This window comes from Ranitomeya imitator, chromosome 3, assembly GCF_032444005.1.
Source record: "Ranitomeya imitator isolate aRanImi1 chromosome 3, aRanImi1.pri, whole genome shotgun sequence".
In the NCBI taxonomy this organism is placed as follows: domain Eukaryota; kingdom Metazoa; phylum Chordata; class Amphibia; order Anura; family Dendrobatidae; genus Ranitomeya; species Ranitomeya imitator.
Window position 1 is genome coordinate 506,334,091 of NC_091284.1, and position 19,598 is coordinate 506,353,688.

Here is a 19,598-nt window from a genome sequence, read left to right on the forward strand (position 1 = left end):
GCAGTGCTGGCGCTTTGACCCGTTGAAGCGCCAGCACTGCGCAAAACGGCAGTCGTCTCCTCCTGCTCGCCTGAGCTCCACTCCTCTTTCCCGGGTCATGAAGTTTTTCTTATGAAGACTCAATAAAGCTGCTATTTTTTGAAGATTGGTGAGTGCATTCCGCTTCTTTCTCTTTTCATAACAGGAAATTATTTATAATGGTATTTTATTTAGCCATTTATTTTTTTACTAGATGGTGGCCCGATTCTAACGCATCGGGTATTCTAGAATATGCATGTCCACGTAGTATATTGCCCAGCCACGTAGTATATTGCCCAGCCACGTAGTATATTGCCAAGCCACATAGTATATTGCCCAGCCACATAGTATATTGCCCAGCCACATAGTATATTGCCAAGCCACATAGTATATTGTCCAGCCACATAGTATATTGCCCAGCTACGTAGTATATTGCACAGCCCACGTAGTATATTGCCCAGCCACATAGTATATTGCCTAGCTACGTAGTATATTGCACAGCCCCCGTAGTATATTGCCCAGCCACGTAGTATATTGCCCAGCTACGTAGTATATTGCACAGTCCACGTAGTATATTGCCCAGCCACGTAGTATATTGCCCAGTTACATAGTATATTGCCCAGTTACATAGTATATTGCCCAGTGACATAGTATATTGCCCAGCCACGTAGTATATTACATAGCCACGTAGTATATTGCACAGTTATGTACTATACAGCACAGAACCACGTAGTATATTGCTCAGCCACATAGTATATTGCCCAGCTACATAGTATATTGCCCAGCCACATAGTATACTGCCCAGCCACATATGTTACAGGTTAAAAAATAAAAAATAAACATACTCACCTTCTGATCTGAGGGCCCGTTGTAGTTCTGTCACCGCGCGGCAGCTTCCGGTCCCAGGGTGTGATGACGTCATGGTCACATGACCGTGACGTCATGGCAGGTCATTGTCACATACCATCATTGCCACCGGAACCTGCCGGTTGCATGGAGCGGTCACCGGAGCGTCGCGACGAGCGGGAAAGGCGGTGGAAGGTGATTGTATAATGATTTTTTATTTTTTTATTATTTTTAACATTAGATGTTTTTACTATTGACGCTGCATAGGCAACATCAATAGTAAAAACTTGGTCACACAGGGTTAATAGCAGCGGTAACGGAGTGAGTTACCCGCAGCGTAACGCGGTCCGTTACCGCCGGCATTAACCCTATGTGAGCGGTGACTGGAGGGGAGTATGCGGGCGCCGGGCAGTGACTGCGGGGAGGAAGGAGTGGCCATTTTCTTCCGGACTGTGCCCGTCGCTGATTGGTCGTGGCTGTTTTGCCGCGACCAATCAGCGACTTGGATTCCATGACAGAGGCCGCGACCAATGAATATCCGTGACAGACAGACAGACAGAAGGACAGAAAGACGGAAGTGACCCTTAGACAATTATATAGTAGATTCCTGAAGCACACATTTAAGGGGAAACACAAGAGGATTTGCCAATTCCCTGAGCCTATAATGCATAAGTGAATGATCAGTAGGTAAGGGTAGTGTGTATAGCAATGAATGTAGAAACTATCCAACTACAGTAATAATGGATACCAGGAGGAGATAGCGGACAGCTGTGACAGAAGTGATAGTGCCTCAGAACGGCGTCCAATTTCATTAACTCAAGTACTTGCAAGAGTGAATTATAGCAAGCAGGAATTAACTTCTTCACCAAAGAAACAACCTAAATATGTCTAAAATTAAGAATTACTGGAAGACATCTGTTATTCTGATAGTGCTTAAAATGAATTATTAAATAATGACTCTATTTAAACCAGTGAAATGTGGAAGGACATTAATATTAATATTTGATCAACAGTGTTTCCACTTCATTCATTTGCAGTCAGGTAAAATTACCTTCTTTCTCACTTTCAAGTATTATTAATGTAGTTGGGCATAGCTCAAATTCCCAGCATCATAAATCACGCATTCCTCCATGTTTCCATCTTCTTATGTCTAAAATGGTTGTCTGATTTCATGCAAGTAGAGCTTAGTCATTGATTAAAATGAAGGTATACTTTCTGCATTAAGTTCTCCAGACTTTTCAGGATCCCCGCTTGCTGGCAGTAACTAGAAACACTAATGCTTTCATCCAAAGAGTAGAAGCCTGGCGGTCCGTATGGCCAACAGAACTAGGCCGCACATGAAGCATAGCACCTGTTTCTTGTTAGACGCTATGCACCTACAGTTGTAATCATGGTAGAAAAAGAGGATATACGCTGGCGCTTCTCACCCGAGGAGGCCACAGTCCAGAAGCAGTTGGTGATTAGACAGGTTTTGTGTGGATCCCTGTGAGTAATGAAATTAAACTGCAGAAAAGGATTAACACCGCGCTAACCTGAGATGGAGTGGCTACTGTAGAGGTAATGGATCAGTGGATATTGTGTGTAGTTATCAATAGCTGGAGTATTCACTCGTACTAGGGATGATGTTCACGTCTGTGAGGACCCTGCAGGTAGATTTAGGTGTGACAATGGACAAGTGAGATAGCTAAAAAGATGAATAAGAAATGGTGTTACGTATTCGTATTAGTTTTTAAAACTTACGGCTGGCACCTGACTGGATAAATTGGTAGCTGTTTATCATATATATATATATATATATATATATATATATATATATATATATATATATATATATATATATATATATTATATATTTTTTCCTCAGCATCCTCTACTGGTAAACGCTTAAATCCTCTGCTGACCCCACAGAGACCAAGCATATCTGTTTTCAGTATTAGTGAGTACAATCATTACCCAGTCAGGTGCCAGCCGTAAGTTTCAAAAACTAATACGAATATGTAACACCATTTCTTATTCATCTTTTTAGCTATCTCACTTGTCCATTGTCACACATAAATCTACCTGCACGGTCCTCACAGATGTGAACATCATCCCTAGTACGAGTGAGTACTCCAGCTATTGATAACTGCACAATATCCACTGATCCATTACCTCTATAGTAGCCACTCCATCTCAGGTTAGCGCGGTGTTAAAGGGACACTGTCACCTGAATTTGGAGGGAACAATCTTCAGCCATGGAGGCGGGGTTTTTGGGTGTTTGATTCACCCTTTCCTTACCCGCTGGCTGCATGCTGGCTGCAATATTGGATTGAAGTTCATTCTCTGTCCTCCATAGTACACGCCTGTGCAAGGCAAGATTGCCTGGTGCAGGCATGTACTACGGAGGACAGAGAATGAACTTCAATCCAATATTGCAGCCAGCATGCAGCCAGCGGGTAAGGAAAGGGTGAATCAAACACCCAAAAACCCCGCCTCCATGGCTGAAGATTGTTCCCTCCAAATTCAGGTGACAGTGTCCCTTTAAGGTACCGTCACACTAAGCGACGCTGCAGCGATACCGACAACGATCCGGATCGCTGCAGCATTGCTGTTTGGTCGCTGGAGAGCTGTCACACAGACAGCTCTCCAGCGACCAACGATCCCGAGGTCCCCGGGTAACCAGGGTAAACATCGGGTTACTAAGCGCAGGGCCGCGCTTAGTAACCCGATGTTTACCCTGGTTACCATCGTTAAAGTAAAAAAAACAACCACTACATACTTACCTACCGCTGTCTGTCCCCGGCGCTGTGCTTCTCTGCTCTGGCTGTGAGCGCCGGGCAGCCGGAAAGCAGAGCGGTGACGTCACCGCTGTGCTTTCCGGCCGCTGTGCTCACAGTCAGTGCAGGAGGAGTGCAGAGAAGCAGAGCGCCGGGGACAGACAGCGGTAGGTAAGTATGCAGTGGTTGTTTTTTTTACTTTAACGATGGTAACCAGGGTAAACATCGGGTTACTAAGCGCGGCCCTGCGCTTAGTAGCCCGATGTTTACCCTGGTTACCAGCGAAGACATCGCTGAATCGGCGTCACACACGCCGATTCAGCAATGTCAGCGGGAGATCCAGCGACGAAACAAAGTTCTAGACTTTCTTCCCCGACCAGCGACATCACAGCAGGGGCCAGATCGCTGCTGCCTGTCACACTGGACGATATCGCTAGCCAGGACGCTGCAACGTCACGGATCGCTAGCGATATCGTCTAGTGTGACAGTACCTTTAATCCTTTTCTGCAGTTTAATTACAGTTGTAATCATATTGACTCAATCCCCATTGTAAATTCGATTTCTTAGCAAAATCTACAAACTTTCTGCTGTTTGCAATAAAACAATCAAACAATATGACTTGTAATGCCTCAGTACAACTAACACAACAATAGTTTCTCCAAATTCCATGCAAAATGCCACTTTTACTGACTACTGCTGCCTCAGAATTATTCAACCCTTTCACAACAAGCCTCTTTAGCACATAGTACAGCTATAGTTTTTGGCATGTTATAACCTGCTGCAAATGAGATGCATAGCCAGACACTAGCTTTGCTTCCAGCAGCAGTTCTGAAGACTCTTACTCTGTTAAATAACCTCCGGTTAATTATTATTCTTTGGGTTTCCAAGCCCAGAGCATCACGGGGTCGCAATGATGCGTTAGTGTCAGCAGGATGTTCTTGTCAGCGTATGCTTCATTCTTTTTTTTCCAGATATACCGCCGATCCATGGACTTCATAGTTCCACTTTACTTTCATCGTTCCTCAGAACAGAATCCCCAAATTTCTGTGGTATATTACCTTTTTAAAGCAAACCTATCAGCAGGATTGTACTTAGTAACCTACAGACAGTGTCAGGTCGGCACCGTAATACTGATTACAATGATACCTTGGTTGATGAAATCTGCCTTGTGGTTGTTTAGTCTTTATTTGTAGTTTTCAGTTAATGAGATTCTCGTGCTTCAGGGCGGCCTGTGGGGGGTCTTCCAGTGGTGCTCTACTTACATATGCATCTGTATGGCTTATGACAGGTTACTGATTCCTCAGTGACCTGCCCCCTATTTTATGTAATGCATAGAATATTCCACGGTCCCGCCGTATAGCACAGGCATCTCATAAACTGAAAACTTCTAACACTGATTACACAAGAACCACAAGATGGATTTCTTCACTCCAGGTATAATGTTAATCAGCATAACAGCGCAAAGTGACAATGTCTGTAGTTTACTTATCAAAATCCTGCTCAGAAAATATGAAGCAGTTAAAAGAAGAACATGCTAATTCTTTATATACTTATTAACAGTATAGAGTAAGAAGTGGTGGAGCCACAGTAAGCATGACGGCAAGGCCGCCTTAGGAAAATGAAGGCCGGAGTGTTCCTAATGCGAAAATTCAGTGGCAGGGCCTAAAAGATGCCATGTGCCCCTTGCCATGAGGGGGATTCTGTTCTGCAGTAGTCTACATTAATCAGTAAAAGTGGCATTTTGTGCTGAATTTAGAGAAACCACTTATATTAATTGTGTTAAGATAATTAAATTGTTCTTGTGCTATTAGTTTATTGGCGCAAGTAGAGAATTTGTACATGAGGCTAATGAAGCTAATTAGCAATGGGGGGTGAATAATTTTGAATACAACTGTATGATAGTCAGACATCAAGTCAAGTTTTTAGCATATGGATGTAAATAGTGAATATTCATTCACAGAATACAGATCCTGAAAGATATTATATTATGTTTATACATGAAAAAAGCTTTGTATATAAAACAGGAAAACCCCTGCAATAACCCACATAGATTTCAGATTTAAATGGCACAATATCTGTTTTTACGGATAAAATAATGTGGTCTACCAGGTTTTTACCAACGTGCTGGTGGTTTTAGTGACAACTATAAGCTATTATTGTATTTAAAGGAAACCTGCCATGTAAAAAAAATGATATTAACCTGCAGAAATGGGGTTAATCTGCAGGTTAATAGTGTTCTGAAGCTGAACTGTGCCTGCACTGAGAACCCTGCGCCAGGAGGAAATTGCCTTTATTCCTCCAGCCAGTGCTGCCTCAGTAACCGCCAGGGCCGGCATCACCACCCAGCGCACCAGGGCAAGTGCTAGTCTCTGGACAAATGGGGATGCCCACTCAATGACGTACCACCGATGGCGGCAGACCAGGCGGCACTGGGCCCCTCCTCCCACATCATACTTTTAATTCTTTCGGCATCCACGAGAGAGGAAGCCATCCACTGACACTACCTCTCCCATCATTCCTCCTCTGCGTCTGAGCTCTGTGACATTTACAGGGAGTGATGATGTCACTACAGCGCTTCCTCAGTGCCGAGCAGTGCAGAGAAAAACGGAAACTGCAGAGACTGGAGCAGTGAGTATTTGTTTATTTATTTTTAATGTATGGAGCACTATATGGGGTCCATTATACTGAATGGAGAAATATATGAAACCCATTATACTGAATGGAGCTACATATGGGGTCCATTGTACTGTATGGAGCAATATATGGGGCCCATTATACTGAATAGAGCAATATATGTGGCCCATTATACTGAATGGAGCAATACATGGAGCCCATTATACTGAATGCAGCAATATATAGGGTCCCTTATACTGAATCGAGCAATATATGGGGTCCATTACACTGTATGGAACACTATATGGGTCCCATTATACTGAATGGAGCAATATATGGGGCCCATTATACTGAATAGAGCAATATATGTGCCCATTATACTGAATGGAGCAATACATGGAGCCCATTACACTGAATGCAGCAATATATGGGGTCCGTTATACTGAATGGAGCAATATATGGGGTCCGTTACACTGTATGGAACACTACATGGGTCCCATTATACTGCATGGAGCATTATATGAGGCCCATTATACTGAATGGAGCAACATATGGGGCCCATCATACTGAATGGAGCAATATATGGGCATCACGAATCATGGTATGCTTAAAGGGGCCCACTGAGACTCTTTCACCCGGGGCCAAAAGAAAACCTGGAGCAGACCTTGGTCACCACTCAGTACAGGCATTGCTCAGCGCATAGTGACTGGTGGCTGTAACCAAGGCCCGGTGTTGACTTAACAGCAGGCTCTCATGAGAGTGGAATCTGGTGATTGCATAACGAATAGACGCCATGGCAGCCAGTAGCCAAAACAAGTTTTGCATGCAAAGGCACAATATAGCATTATGTAAAAGATCAAAACCACAAGGTCAAATGCCCAAGTAAAGTTGAAAAAATGTTAAGAAAAAAAATTCTAGTAAAGTTAATATGTCATTTATATCACAGGGTGTATGCTATAAAAAGAAAACCCAAAACTAATGGTGGATTACAGTTTCTTTTCAATCTTCCCCGAAAGTTAAGTTTTTGAATTCATTAGACTGACCCCACAAATATAGTGGAGAATAAGTATAAAGTACATATCTTACCACAATAATGGCACCTCAATGACATCATCATCAACAACAACCAGTAGCTTGTTCCGAATATCTTCCTTTTCGATGGGACGGTATTCCACCGATGCGGTCACTTGAAGCCCGGGAGCTACCGGTTTCTCTGGATTTTGTACATATAGCGTGAACTGAAAAGGAACATAAGAAAACATTATTTATTTTTTATTTATTTTACTCACATTAATTCCACAGCGCTTTACATGTACTATTGGCACCGCCCCCATTGCGACTAACAATCTAGATTCCCTATCATTACGAGTCTTTGGAGTGTGGGAGGAAACCGGAGAACCCAGAGGAAACCCACGCAAACACGGGGAGAACATACAAACTCCTGACAGAACATTACAATAATTACCATAGCTAATAAAATGAAAATGAGCATGTAATGACTCATCACACGTGAAGAAACAGCTGCAACATCCTTGGTCGGTCCACTCCTTACAATGGAAATTCCTAAGAGTCCTATTGGAAATTCCATAGTAACTTCTCAGCGCTATACAAGCCATCCACTTACTATTGTCAGGTGTTCTTTTATTGTGTAGTTAGTTTTATGTCACTGTGGCTTTTCCAGCATTTTCCCCTGGTTCATCATATGCAACTTTTTAAAAAGAAATCACACAATTTGCCTGAATTGACTCCAGTTCTCCCACCCACCCGGAGGTATTTTATGTACGTCAGTTACTTTACATATATAGTTGAGTGTAGAAATATTAGGATAGTGACAGTAATTTGGGCTCCGCATGTCACTATTTTTGAATTAAAATGAAACAACTGAGATGTAATTGAAATATAGACTTTCAAGTTTAAAGGGAATGAACAAAAATATCCTGTGAAACATTTAGAAATTTCAACAATTTTTATACAAAGCCTCCTCATTTCAGAGGCTCAAAAGGAATTGGACAAATTAATTTTACCATAAATAAAATGATTATTTGTAACTAGATGGCAGCCCGATTCTAAAGAATCGGGAGTCTAGAATCCATATATACTTTATTTATTCAAATGTAAGAATAATACAATTAATAAATAATAGTAAGAAAGAACAAAAAATGGCTGCACTCACCAGCTCTTGACAATTCTTGTTATTTAAGGTACAGTTACACAGGATCCATGAACATGCTTATGAGGGGAGGGATGAAAGACATCAGACTTAGCACGCTGTTTGCGCTTACGTGCGGCATCGGCGGCTTTTCGCTCTGCATCATTACCATACTTTATATCAGACCTGATCTTACGTGCGCCATCATAAGCTTTGGACTCTGTGTCATTAGTATACTTAACAGTGTCCATGCGCTTGCATCTATCCTCTGTACTCTTGTTAGCACGCTGTTTGCGCTTACGTGTGGCATCGGCGTCTTTTTGCTCTGCATTATTAGTATACTTTCTATCAGACCTAATCTTACGTGCGCCATCAGCAGCTTTGGGCTCTGTGTCATTAGTATCCTTACTATTAGAGCTCATGTTGGCTAAGCTAAACAGCTTTAAGCGTGGTGGTGGCAAACAACAGGTTAATAAGAGGCAGTGTCAGGTAGTAGGAAAATAGCCAGTTAATAATAGGCAATAGTTCTTTGCAGGAATGCAGATATTAATAAATAGGCAGTTTATATTGCAGAGAAATTGCTGGGCAATAATGGACAATGTCCTTATGTGGCAAATAATAGAGCAATATACCCAATGTGGCAAAGAAGAGGTTAATAAACGGCAGTCTCTCAGTATAACAGTCAGTGAATAATAGGCAGTATATGGAGAAAACACCAAACAAAAGTTCAAAATTGGTGTGAAAATGTCACTGAACCACTTCACAACTAAATATATATAGTTTTGGTAAATGGTATTATCATTTTTTTGACGAAATTCGGCAGGAGCTTGAAAAGCAACGTCACTGGGCCCGCCTCCACGCAGTAGAAACTTGCTGTGAGGTAAAAATTCAAAAATCACACCAAAATGGCGGGCGGAGTGTGTCACAGTACGGCACGTTTCTGATTGGTCGCTCGCAGCAGGCGGCAACCAATCAGACACTGGACACTGTTGACGTCACTTATCTCCGGACATTAGCTCCGGACATTAGCTCCGGACATTATCTCCGGACAGGAAGTTGGCACAAATTGCAGGAAGTAGTATTCTAGGCAATTATATATTAGATACTTTGTAGAAAATCCTTTGTAGGCAATGACTGCCTGAAGTCTGGAAGCCATGGGCGTCACCAAACGCCGGGTTTCCTCCTTGGTGATGCTTTGCCAGGTCTTTACTGCAGCTGATTTCAGTTGTTGCTTGTGTGTTGGTCTTTCTGACTTAAGATCTATCTTAGGCATCTGAATTAAGATCTGGTGATTGACTTGGCTATTGCAGAATATTCCACTTCTTTGCCTTAAACTCCTGAGTTGCTCTTGCAGTATGTTTTGGCTCATTGCCCATGTGTTCTGTGAAGCGTCGTCCAATCAACCTTGCTGCCTTTGGTAGAATCTGAGCGGAAAGTTTTGCCCTGTACACTTCAGAATGCATCCAACTGCTTCTGTATTCAGTCACATCAATAAACACTAGTGACCCATTGCCATTGGAAGCCATGCAGGCCCATACCATCACACTGCCTCCACCATGTTTTACAGAGGATGTGTTCTGCTTTGAATCATGAGCGGTTCTAAAGGTACTGTCACACTAGACGATATCGCTAGCGATCCGTGACGTTGCAGCGTCCTCGCTAGCGATATCGTCCAGTGTGACAGGCAGCAGCGATCAGGCCCCTGCTGGGAGATCGCTGGTCGGGGAAGAAAGTCCAGAACTTTATTTCGTCGCTGGACTCCCCGCAGACATCGCTGAATCGGCGTGTGTGACACCAATTCAGCGATGTCTTTGCTGGTAACCAGGGTAAACATCGGGTAACTAAGCGCAGGGCCGCGCTTAGTAACCCGATGTTTACCCTGGTTACCATCCTAAAAGTAAAAAAACAAACACTACATACTTACCTACAGCCGTCTGTCCTCCAGCGCTGTGCTCTGCACTCCTCCTGCTCTGGCTGTGAGCGTCGGTCAGCCAGAAAGCAGAGCGGTGACGTCACCGCTCTGCTTTCTGGCTGCCCAGCGCTCACAGCCAGACCAGAGAAGCAGAGCGCCGAGGACAGACAGCGGAAGGTAAGTATGTAGCGTTTGTTTTTTTACTTTTTAGGATGGTAACCAGGGTAAACATCGGGTTACTAAGCGCGGCCCTGCGCTTAGTTACCCGATGTTTACCCTGGTTACCGGGGACCTCGGGATCGTTGGTCGCTGGAGAGCTGTCTGTGTGACAGCTCTCCAGCGACCAAACAGCGACGCTGCAGCGATCCGGATCGTTGTCGGTATCGCTGCAGCGTCGCTATGTGTGACGGTACCTTTAGCCTTCTCCATACTTTCTTCTAAACATCATTCTCGTACAGGTTGATCTTAGTTTCATCTGTCCATAGAAAGCTTTTCCAGAACTTTGCTGGCTTCTTTAGATGTTTTTTGACAAAGTCTAATCTGTCTTTTCTATTTTTAAGGCTGATAAATGGTTTGCATAGCATAGCTTTATTGTGACCTATCAGAACATAATTTTGGAGGAACAAACCTTTAAAGAGAATCTTTCAGTAGGACTAACCCTCTTAAGCTGTCTATATGGAATGAAGCTGAATAAAATGATACCTTGATAGCTGTAATCCGATGTCTTATTCCAGAAATCAATGTTTTTTTATATGTAAATGAGCTTGTGATGACACAGCATTGTATCTTAATTAACCAGACGACTATTTTTAGCAAGCAAAGAATAGACTGTTTCTATATGTTGACTTTTGAATGTATACATTTCTTTCTGGTTAGTCAAGAAAACAGACTTTTGCTTGTGTAAGCCTGTAATATTGACTTGTAAGTTTCATTTGATGTATCATATTGTGATCTTATCCTTGATGATTAGTGATGTTTACTGATATGCTAATTACGCATTGTCTAGGCCAGATAGTTTGCTGACTTTTAAAGCAGAGGAGGAAAATCTATGCAAATAGATTAAATATTCAAACAATGTGACTGTGTCGTCGCAATTTTTCCCTTATCTGTGATGCCGGATTGAAGGACACTTGTTAAACATAAAAAGAGGTGATATGCCTCTAAAGGTACCGTCACACTAGACGATATCGCTAGCGATCCGTGACGTTGCAGCGTCCTGGCTAGCGATATCGTCCAGTGTGACAGGCAGCAGCGATCAGGCCCCTGCTGTGCTGTCGCTGGTCGGGGAAGAAAGTCCAGAACTTTGTTTCGTCGCTGGACTCCCCGCAGACATCGCTGAATCGGCGTGTGTGACACCGATTCAGCGATGTCTTCGCTGGTAACCAGGGTAAACATCGGGTTACTAAGCGCAGGGCCGCGCTTAGTAACCCGATGTTTACCCTGGTTACCATCGTTAAAGTAAAAAAAACAACCGCTACATACTTACCTACCGCTGTCTGTCCCCGGCGCTCAGCTTCTCTGCACTCCTCCTGCTCTGGCTGTGAGCACAGCGGCCGGAAAGCAGAGCGGTGACGTCACCGCTCTGCTTTCCGGCTGCCCGGCGCTCACAGCCAGTGCAGGAGGAGTGCAGAGAAGCAGAGCGCCGAGGACAGACAGCGGTAGGTAAGTATGTAGCGTGTTTTTTTACTTTTACGATGGTAACCAGGGTAAACATCGGGTTACTAAGCGCGGCCCTGCGCTTAGTAACCCGATGTTTACCCTGGTTACCGGGGACCTCGGGATCGTTGGTCGCTGGAGAGCTGTCTGTGTGACAGCTCTCCAGCGACCAAACAGCGACGCTGCAGCGATCCGGATCGTTGTCGGTATCGCTGCAGCGTCGCTTAGTGTGACGGTACCATAAGAGACTGTGAGAGCCAGAGATTCAGCCAAGACATCAAGACATCCAGAGACAGGACAGCAGCCAATACATCATGGCTCCATCACAAGGGACGCAATTCTACAGGATGCCAACCTAGGGGACCTCGGCCCTGCTTGGAAAAATACAGATCTGCTCCATTGACCATCGCTGAACCATGGATACATTCAGACAAACCAGGATTGGGACCTGCCAGTCACCTGGCTCCGTGGAGAGGTTCAGAGAAGACAGGTTGTGATGCTTGGGTCAACTGGCCTTGTACCTCAATGGATTGTCATCTTCCTAAGATTGTCATTACCTCCTCTCTGTGTGCGTGCCACAGATGGGGTAATCGACCCTGGAAGATGAAGCCAGGTTGTGACCCTCCGGTCTTCTGACCCTTGGATCTGAATGGACTGTCATCTTCCTACGCTTGTTGTTACTTCCTCTCTGTGTGCATGCCACAGGTGGGGTAGTTGACCCTGGAAGCTCTGAAGTAACAGATGCCATTATCCCGGCGGATCAGGAGAGTGAGGCTCTGTAATGTGCACCATTTTGGGGTATTTTGATGGGACTGTTCTATGTGTTATCTGCCTGTTTTGTGGTTCAAAAAAGCATTGCCACACTATTTTACCCTCACCCTGTGCTGTCTGAGTAGCGATATTCCCACATTAAAAGGAGACTGGGTGTTCGGCAGGGCAATCCCTGGCCCATGCGGTCTGGCTAGTGGACTGGGACGCTTGATGACCTCCCATGATTCCCCAGAGCTGTTCAGGACTATGGGCCAGACACTGATCCGCATGAGAATCTGAGCTTATTACTAGAGATGGGAGAATTTCACTGAGGTGAATTTGAACTGCAGTAAATTCGCCTCAGCACCGTGAGATTTTTTTCTCACTACTGTGAGTACTGTGCTACTGGTGGTCTCATCAGAGGGAGGTCACCGCAGTACATTGGCCCAGCTTGCAATGCAGACTCAGTGACCGGTGGTAACCTCGATGCGGTCACCACTGCTCACTGATGCTGCTAGTAATCCCCAGACATGGATTACAAAAAGGGACAGAACAACAGACAGGTAAGGGATATTGTTTTTTTATTTTTGTTTTATTACAGGAAATGATGGGTTTAATGGAATGGATATTAGGTGAGTATAACTGCATTTGTTATATTTAAATAAAAAAGTAAAAGTGTGTTTTGTTTTAATTTCAAATAAAATTCTGGCTGTGTCGTTATTTACCATGTAACTATAGGATTAGTAATGAATAGGTGTCTTATAGAAGCCTCCCCATTACTAAGCCATGGACTTCATGTCACCGGATAATAGAAAGGTGACGTCAACCCCACAAATATGAACCCCACTTGCCACCGCTACAGGGCAAGTGGGAAGAGCTTGGCAAAGTGTCAGAATTGGTGCCTCTCATAGATGCGCCTTTTCTGAGAGGCTATGGGCTGCTATTTTTTGGGCTGTGGGGGGAAATATCCATGGCTCCTTAACAGCCTGAGAATACCAACCCCCAGATGTCTGCTTTAGCTTGGCTGGCTGTCAAAAATGAGGGAGGCCCCCCCACCGTCTTTTTAAATCATTTATTTAATTAATTAAAATAAACAGCATTGGGACCCCTCTATTCTAGATAACCAACTTTGCTAAAGCTGACAGATGAGGGTTGCAGCCACAGCTGTCAGTATTGCCTGGCTGGTTATCAAAAATAGAGGAGAACCCATGCTGTTTTTGTTTTAAATTATTTATTTAGCGTGCAGCTCTTGCTGTCATTAGCAGCAGCAGCAGACGCAGACTGATGGGAGCAATTGTCCCATCAGCTGATGATAGTAACCAGAGGTAAACTTTTTACCTCCAATCACAGCTGAGGGAATCACAGCTGTCTGACCAATGGTAATGATCACTGGGCTACAAACACCCAGTGTTCGGGGGAGCCAAACCCGAACAGTAACATGGACTTCCTGGTGAAGTCCATGTTTGGTGTCCATGCCAGAACAATAGGTGCTTGGTACGGACACCGAACTTTACTTTTCTGGTTTGCCCATCTCTAGTTATTATAAATGGAAAAGAAAATTACCAGTCCGAGATAAGTAACTAACACAAAACAGTAGAACTGAACTTTATCTTCTTGCAAACACATTTGCTGCAGTTGTCACAGCTCTGCTATATTGCAACAATATTAAAACCCTGGCTGCCTGTGATATGGAAGCTGAAGCTGAGAGGAAGCTGCAGATGTGTCGGGTATAATAACAGACAGCTCTGCAGGGAGATCAGGACAACAGAGAGTAGCCATTCCAAATCACACTGGTAACTCCCCTTTTGTGTAAAATAATCTCCAGAGGCCGATTCTCAGGGAGATCTATGTCCGGCTGGCCCATAGCCTGGAACAGCTCTGGACATTGGATCACAGATATCAAGCATTAGCGTACCTACCAGGGGGCAGAGGGTGCAGGCGCCCCGAGCCCGTTGCCCTGAGGGGGCTCTGAGGCGCCGATACAGTTACATTCTGCGGCAGAGCAGGGAGAATCGATCTCTCTGTTCTGCTGCCCAGCCGCTATGGAGCCTCTAAACAGGCGGGGGGGCCCGGTGCCAGCAGTGGGCCCCCCGCCATCATCGGAAGGTCAGCTGTACTGGCATTTAGCCGATATAGCTGACCGCAATGATGGGAGAAGGAGCGCTACACTCCTTCTCCCATCATCCCCCTATCAGTGTCGGGGTCTGACGTCGCCGACACTGACAGCAGGCACGATGACGTCACTGCCCGGCGCCCGCTGTCAGGAGATCAGCAGGAGCAGCGCAGGAACCAGGAAGAAGAGAGGTGAGTATTTATTTATTTTTTAATGGGTGCTGCTGCCTTATTACCGGGTCTGCCTATGGGGGCTGACTTATTACTGGGTCTGACTGTGGGGGGCTGCCTCATTACAGGGTCTGACTGTGGGGGGTGCTGCCTTATTACAGGGTCTGACTGTGGGGGATGCTGCCTTATTACAGGGTCTGACTATGGGGGCTGCCTTTTTACAGGGTCTGACTGTGGGGGGGCTGCCTCATTACAGGGTTTGACTATGGGGGTGCTGTCTCATTACAGGGTCTGACTATGGGGGTGCTGCCTTATTACAGGGTCTGACTGTGGGGGGTGCTGCCTTATTACAGGGTCTGACTAAGGGGGTGCTGCCTTATTACAGGGTCTGGGAACAGGAACACATGGGCCACTCGCACAGTGAACAAGTCTGTAGGAACATGCTTACACACCACCAAGAAACTTGAAGACACAAAAGCGCATACTAGAACCAAAAACACTCAGTTTCAAAAAATCACAGTAATTCGCAAGTGCTAGTAAAAAGATGTAAAAAACAGGGTATTAAGTTGATATGTGTTTTGCAAAAAATTTATACTAAGCTGCTCCACACAACGTCACGGTATACCCATATCAGAGCAGTCCTAACTGATGTATGCAATCCCTATCTGATGTATTTAAAAACCTGATCATCTGTGTATTACCTGTGTGAACAGGGTTCAGAGAGGAAAAGTCCATGTGGACATGCTGAGTGGAACAGCTTTTGTGCAGATAGCCCAAGAGGAGTGGTGGGTAACTCCCCAGTCTTGTAGACACAAGAGAACAATTATGGAAACAGGAACTCATGGGCTACTCGCACAGTGAACAAGTCTGTAGGAACATGCTCACACACCACCAAGAAACTTGAAGACAAAAAAGAGCATAGTAGAACCAAAAACACTCAGTTTCAAAAAATCACAGTAATCCGCAAGTGCTAGTAAAAAGATGTAAAAAACAGGGTATTTGGTTGATATGTTTTTTGCAAAAAATGTATACTAAGCTGCTCCACCAAACGTCACGGAATACCCATATCAGAGCAGTCCTAACTGATGTATGCAATCCCTATCTGATGTATTTAAAAACCTGATCATCTGTATATTACCTGTGTGAACAGGGTTTAGAGAGGAAAAGTCCATGTGGACATGCTGAGTAGAACAGCTTTTGTGAAGATAGCCCAAGAGGAGTGGTGGGTAACTCCCCAGTCTTGTAGACACCAGAGAACAATTATGGAAACAGTTCAAGTTCAAGTTTCTTGGTGGTGAGTGAGCATGTTCCTACAGACTTGTTCACTGTGCGAGTAGCCCATGTGTTCCTGTTTCCATAATTGTTCTCTTGTGTCTACAAAACTAGGGAGTTAGCCACCACTCCTCTTGGGCTATCTGCACAAAAGCTGTTCCACTCAGCATGTCCACATGGACTTTTCCTCTCTGAACCCTGTTCACACAGGTAACATACAGATAAGGTTTTTAAATACATCCGATAGGGATTACATACATCAGTTAGGACTGCTCTGATATGGGTATACCGTGACGTTTGGTGGAGCAGCTTAGTATACATTTTTTGCAAAAAAACGTATTAACTAAATACCCAGTTTTTTACATCTTTTTACTAGCACTTGCGGATTACTGTGATTTTTTTAAACTGAGTGTTTTTGGTTCTACTATGCTCTTTTGTGTCTTCATATTACAGGGTCTGACTATGGGGGCTGCCTTATTACAGGGACTGCCTATAGGGGGCTGCCTTATTACAGGGTCTGACTATGGGGGCTGCTTTATTACAGGGTCTGACTATGGGGATGATGCCTTATTACAGGGTCTGAATATGGAGGTGCTGCCTTATTACATGGTCGAATTATGGGGGTTGCCTCATTACAGGATCTGACTATGGGGACTGCCTTATTACAGGGTCTGACTATGGGGGCTGCCTCATTACAGGGTCTGACTATAGGGGTGCTGCCTCATTACAGGGTCTGACTATAGGGGTGCTGCCTCATTACAGGGTCAGACTATGGGGGTGCTGCCTTATTACAGGGGCTGTCTATGGGGGCTGCCTTTTTACAGGGTCTGACTATGGGGGTGCTGCCTTATTACAGGGTCTGACTGTGGGGGTGCTGCCTTATTACAGGGTGTGACTATGGGGGCTGCCTTATTACAGGGTGTGACTATGGGGGCTGCCTTATTACAGGGTCTGACTATGGGGGTGCTGCCTTATTACAGGGTCTGTCGCCTTATTACAGGGTCTGCCTAAAGGGGTGCTGCCTTATTACAGGGTCTGACTATGGGGGCTGCCTTATTACAGGGTCTGCCTATAGGGGTGCTGCCTTATTACAGGGTCTGACTCTGGAGGTGCTGCCTTATTACAGAGTCTGCCTATGGGGGTACTGCCTCATTACAGGGTCTGCCTATATGGCGGTGCTGCCTTATTACAGTGTCTGCCTATGGGGGCTGCCGTATACTATAGAGTCTACCTATAGGGAGTGCATTATACTATATTGTGGACTATTTAGTGCATTATGCTACTGTATATGGAGGCTATCTAGGGGGCCATCATACAGTATGGAAATTACAGTGTGGGGGGTCATTATACATTGTTGGAGCCATCAAACAGTTTGGAGGCTACTAATGAGTCAGTATACTGTGTGAGTGGTACTATACAGTCAGGGGGCATTATACTGTGTATAAGAGCATCATACTGTGTATAGGGGAGCTGTACAGGGGGAGACTCAGGACATTATTAAATGTAAAGTGGGCACTTATTGTTATAGGGGAACTCAGGTTACTGTGGCTATCAAAGGGGCACACAGGGCATTATTACTTTCTAGGGGCAAAATATGGGCACTGTTTTCTAGGGCACTTGCACCTGGCTTTACTATATTGTAGAGGGTTGCTTTAGAATTTAGAGGGCACAGAGAACACAGCAGGTGCAGTAATAGGGACACATACGGCAGCAGCGGCTCAGTATTGGGGGTATCAGGTGCAGAAATAGGGACACATACAGCAGCAGCGGCTCAGTATTGGGGTATCAGGGGCAGTAATAGGGTCACATACGGCAGCAGTGGCTCAGTATTGGGGTATCAGGGGCAGTAATAGGGACACATACGGCAGCAGCGGCTCAGTATTGGGGTATCAGGTGCAGTAATAGGGACACAGTTGGAGCGCCCCCAGACACAGGGCCACAAGTCACTCGGTATTGGTCCCTTCTCCTTCGGTTCTGCGGTTGTCACGGTGGCTGGACCCGTTCGTGACCCTGCTAAGGGGCGTCCAATGAAAATGGTAATACAGTCTGTCAGTAGTTCGTGACGCCAACTGTGGTGTTCGGTCAGGGCGACCGACGCTGCTGTGGGGTCCGCTGGGGTGATGGAATGGCAGCTGGATGGTATAACTTCCCACAGGTGAAGTATGTCCCCAGGGCTTCCCAGTAAGGTGGATGGTGATGGTGTGAGGTGCAGGCAATAACGAGGACACAAGGTTGCAGTCTCTTTACCTCTTTACTGAAGGCTTCAGTACACTCAGTCCAGAGCACGTTCAACCGGGCTATCAGAGACCGGCCGGTCCGATGGGCACATCCAGAGTTTCCCTCGCAGATGGAAATTGTTGCCTACCAATAGCGCCTGTGTGTTGTAGTCCTACCCTGCTGAGCATTCGGAATAGTCCTCACAACTGCTGTTCTCTTTCATTCGTTCTCTACAGCTCTCTCTCTCTCTCTCGTTCTTTGGTTCCAGATGTTGCTAGTTTCTAACGTCCCCCAGATAAAGTATGGCTAGGACGCCACCCGTTTGACGGGAAGGCTTGGAGGTCTTCCGGGACCCTAGAGACGCCCCTCTCCCAATGTTGCCCCCTATGTCTTCGTAGGTGTAAAAGGTAGACAGCCAACCTATAATCAACTGTCCAGCGGAATTTGAAGTAAGGCCTGAAGTCAGTTACTCCTACGGTGATCCGGCCACTGACTACGCGCCTCAATAAGATGTTGCCTTCCTCACGACTCTTACTGGCTCTCCTTTGTGCTGATCTCGTTTACACTGTTCCACAATATTCTTCCCCTCTTGTCTCTTCCTTAGGATACCGCCGCAAGGTGTGCAGGCGCGGTTCCGTTACGTTCTGTTCTGTCGCTAGGCACCTGCCAGGTTCCCACGCCTGACAGGGACCCCCCTGTGTCTTCTCCCTGCAACACCCCCTGCCACGGGATGTTGCCTGGTTCCAACCCAGTCAGCTTCTGACTAACCTCCTCCCCAGCCCCTAGTTTTACCAGTGTGAGGAGTGGTCCAATAAATAAAGCCTTTTGCTCCCCCTAGTGGCCGGAGTGTGAAGTGTAATGTGTTCTGGTGATACCTGGTCAGGAGAACTCTTTAGTGCCATCGGACGTACCGCTACTCGCCTTGGGGCCATACTGCAACGACCAGGTCTCTGGGGCGCTGCACATACGGCAGCAGTGGCTCAGTATTGGGGTATCAGGTGCAGTAATAGGGACACATTCGGCAGCAGCGGCTTAATATTGGGGTATCAGGTGCAGTAATAGGGACACATACGGCAGCAGCGGCTCAGTATTGGGGTAGCAGGTGCAGTAATAAGGTCACATACGG

General features: G+C 45.4%; 1 protein-coding gene across 1 annotated transcript in view; it reads right to left on the reverse strand.

Moving 5' to 3' along the window:
* CFAP47 (cilia and flagella associated protein 47) overlaps positions 1-19,598 on the reverse strand; it is an 874,184-nt gene that overhangs the window by 849,157 nt on the left and 5,429 nt on the right. The window contains exon 3 of the mRNA XM_069757658.1: positions 7,320-7,471. Within this exon, the coding sequence (XP_069613759.1) occupies positions 7,320-7,471 (152 nt within the window). The remainder of the gene's footprint in view (positions 1-7,319; positions 7,472-19,598) is intronic.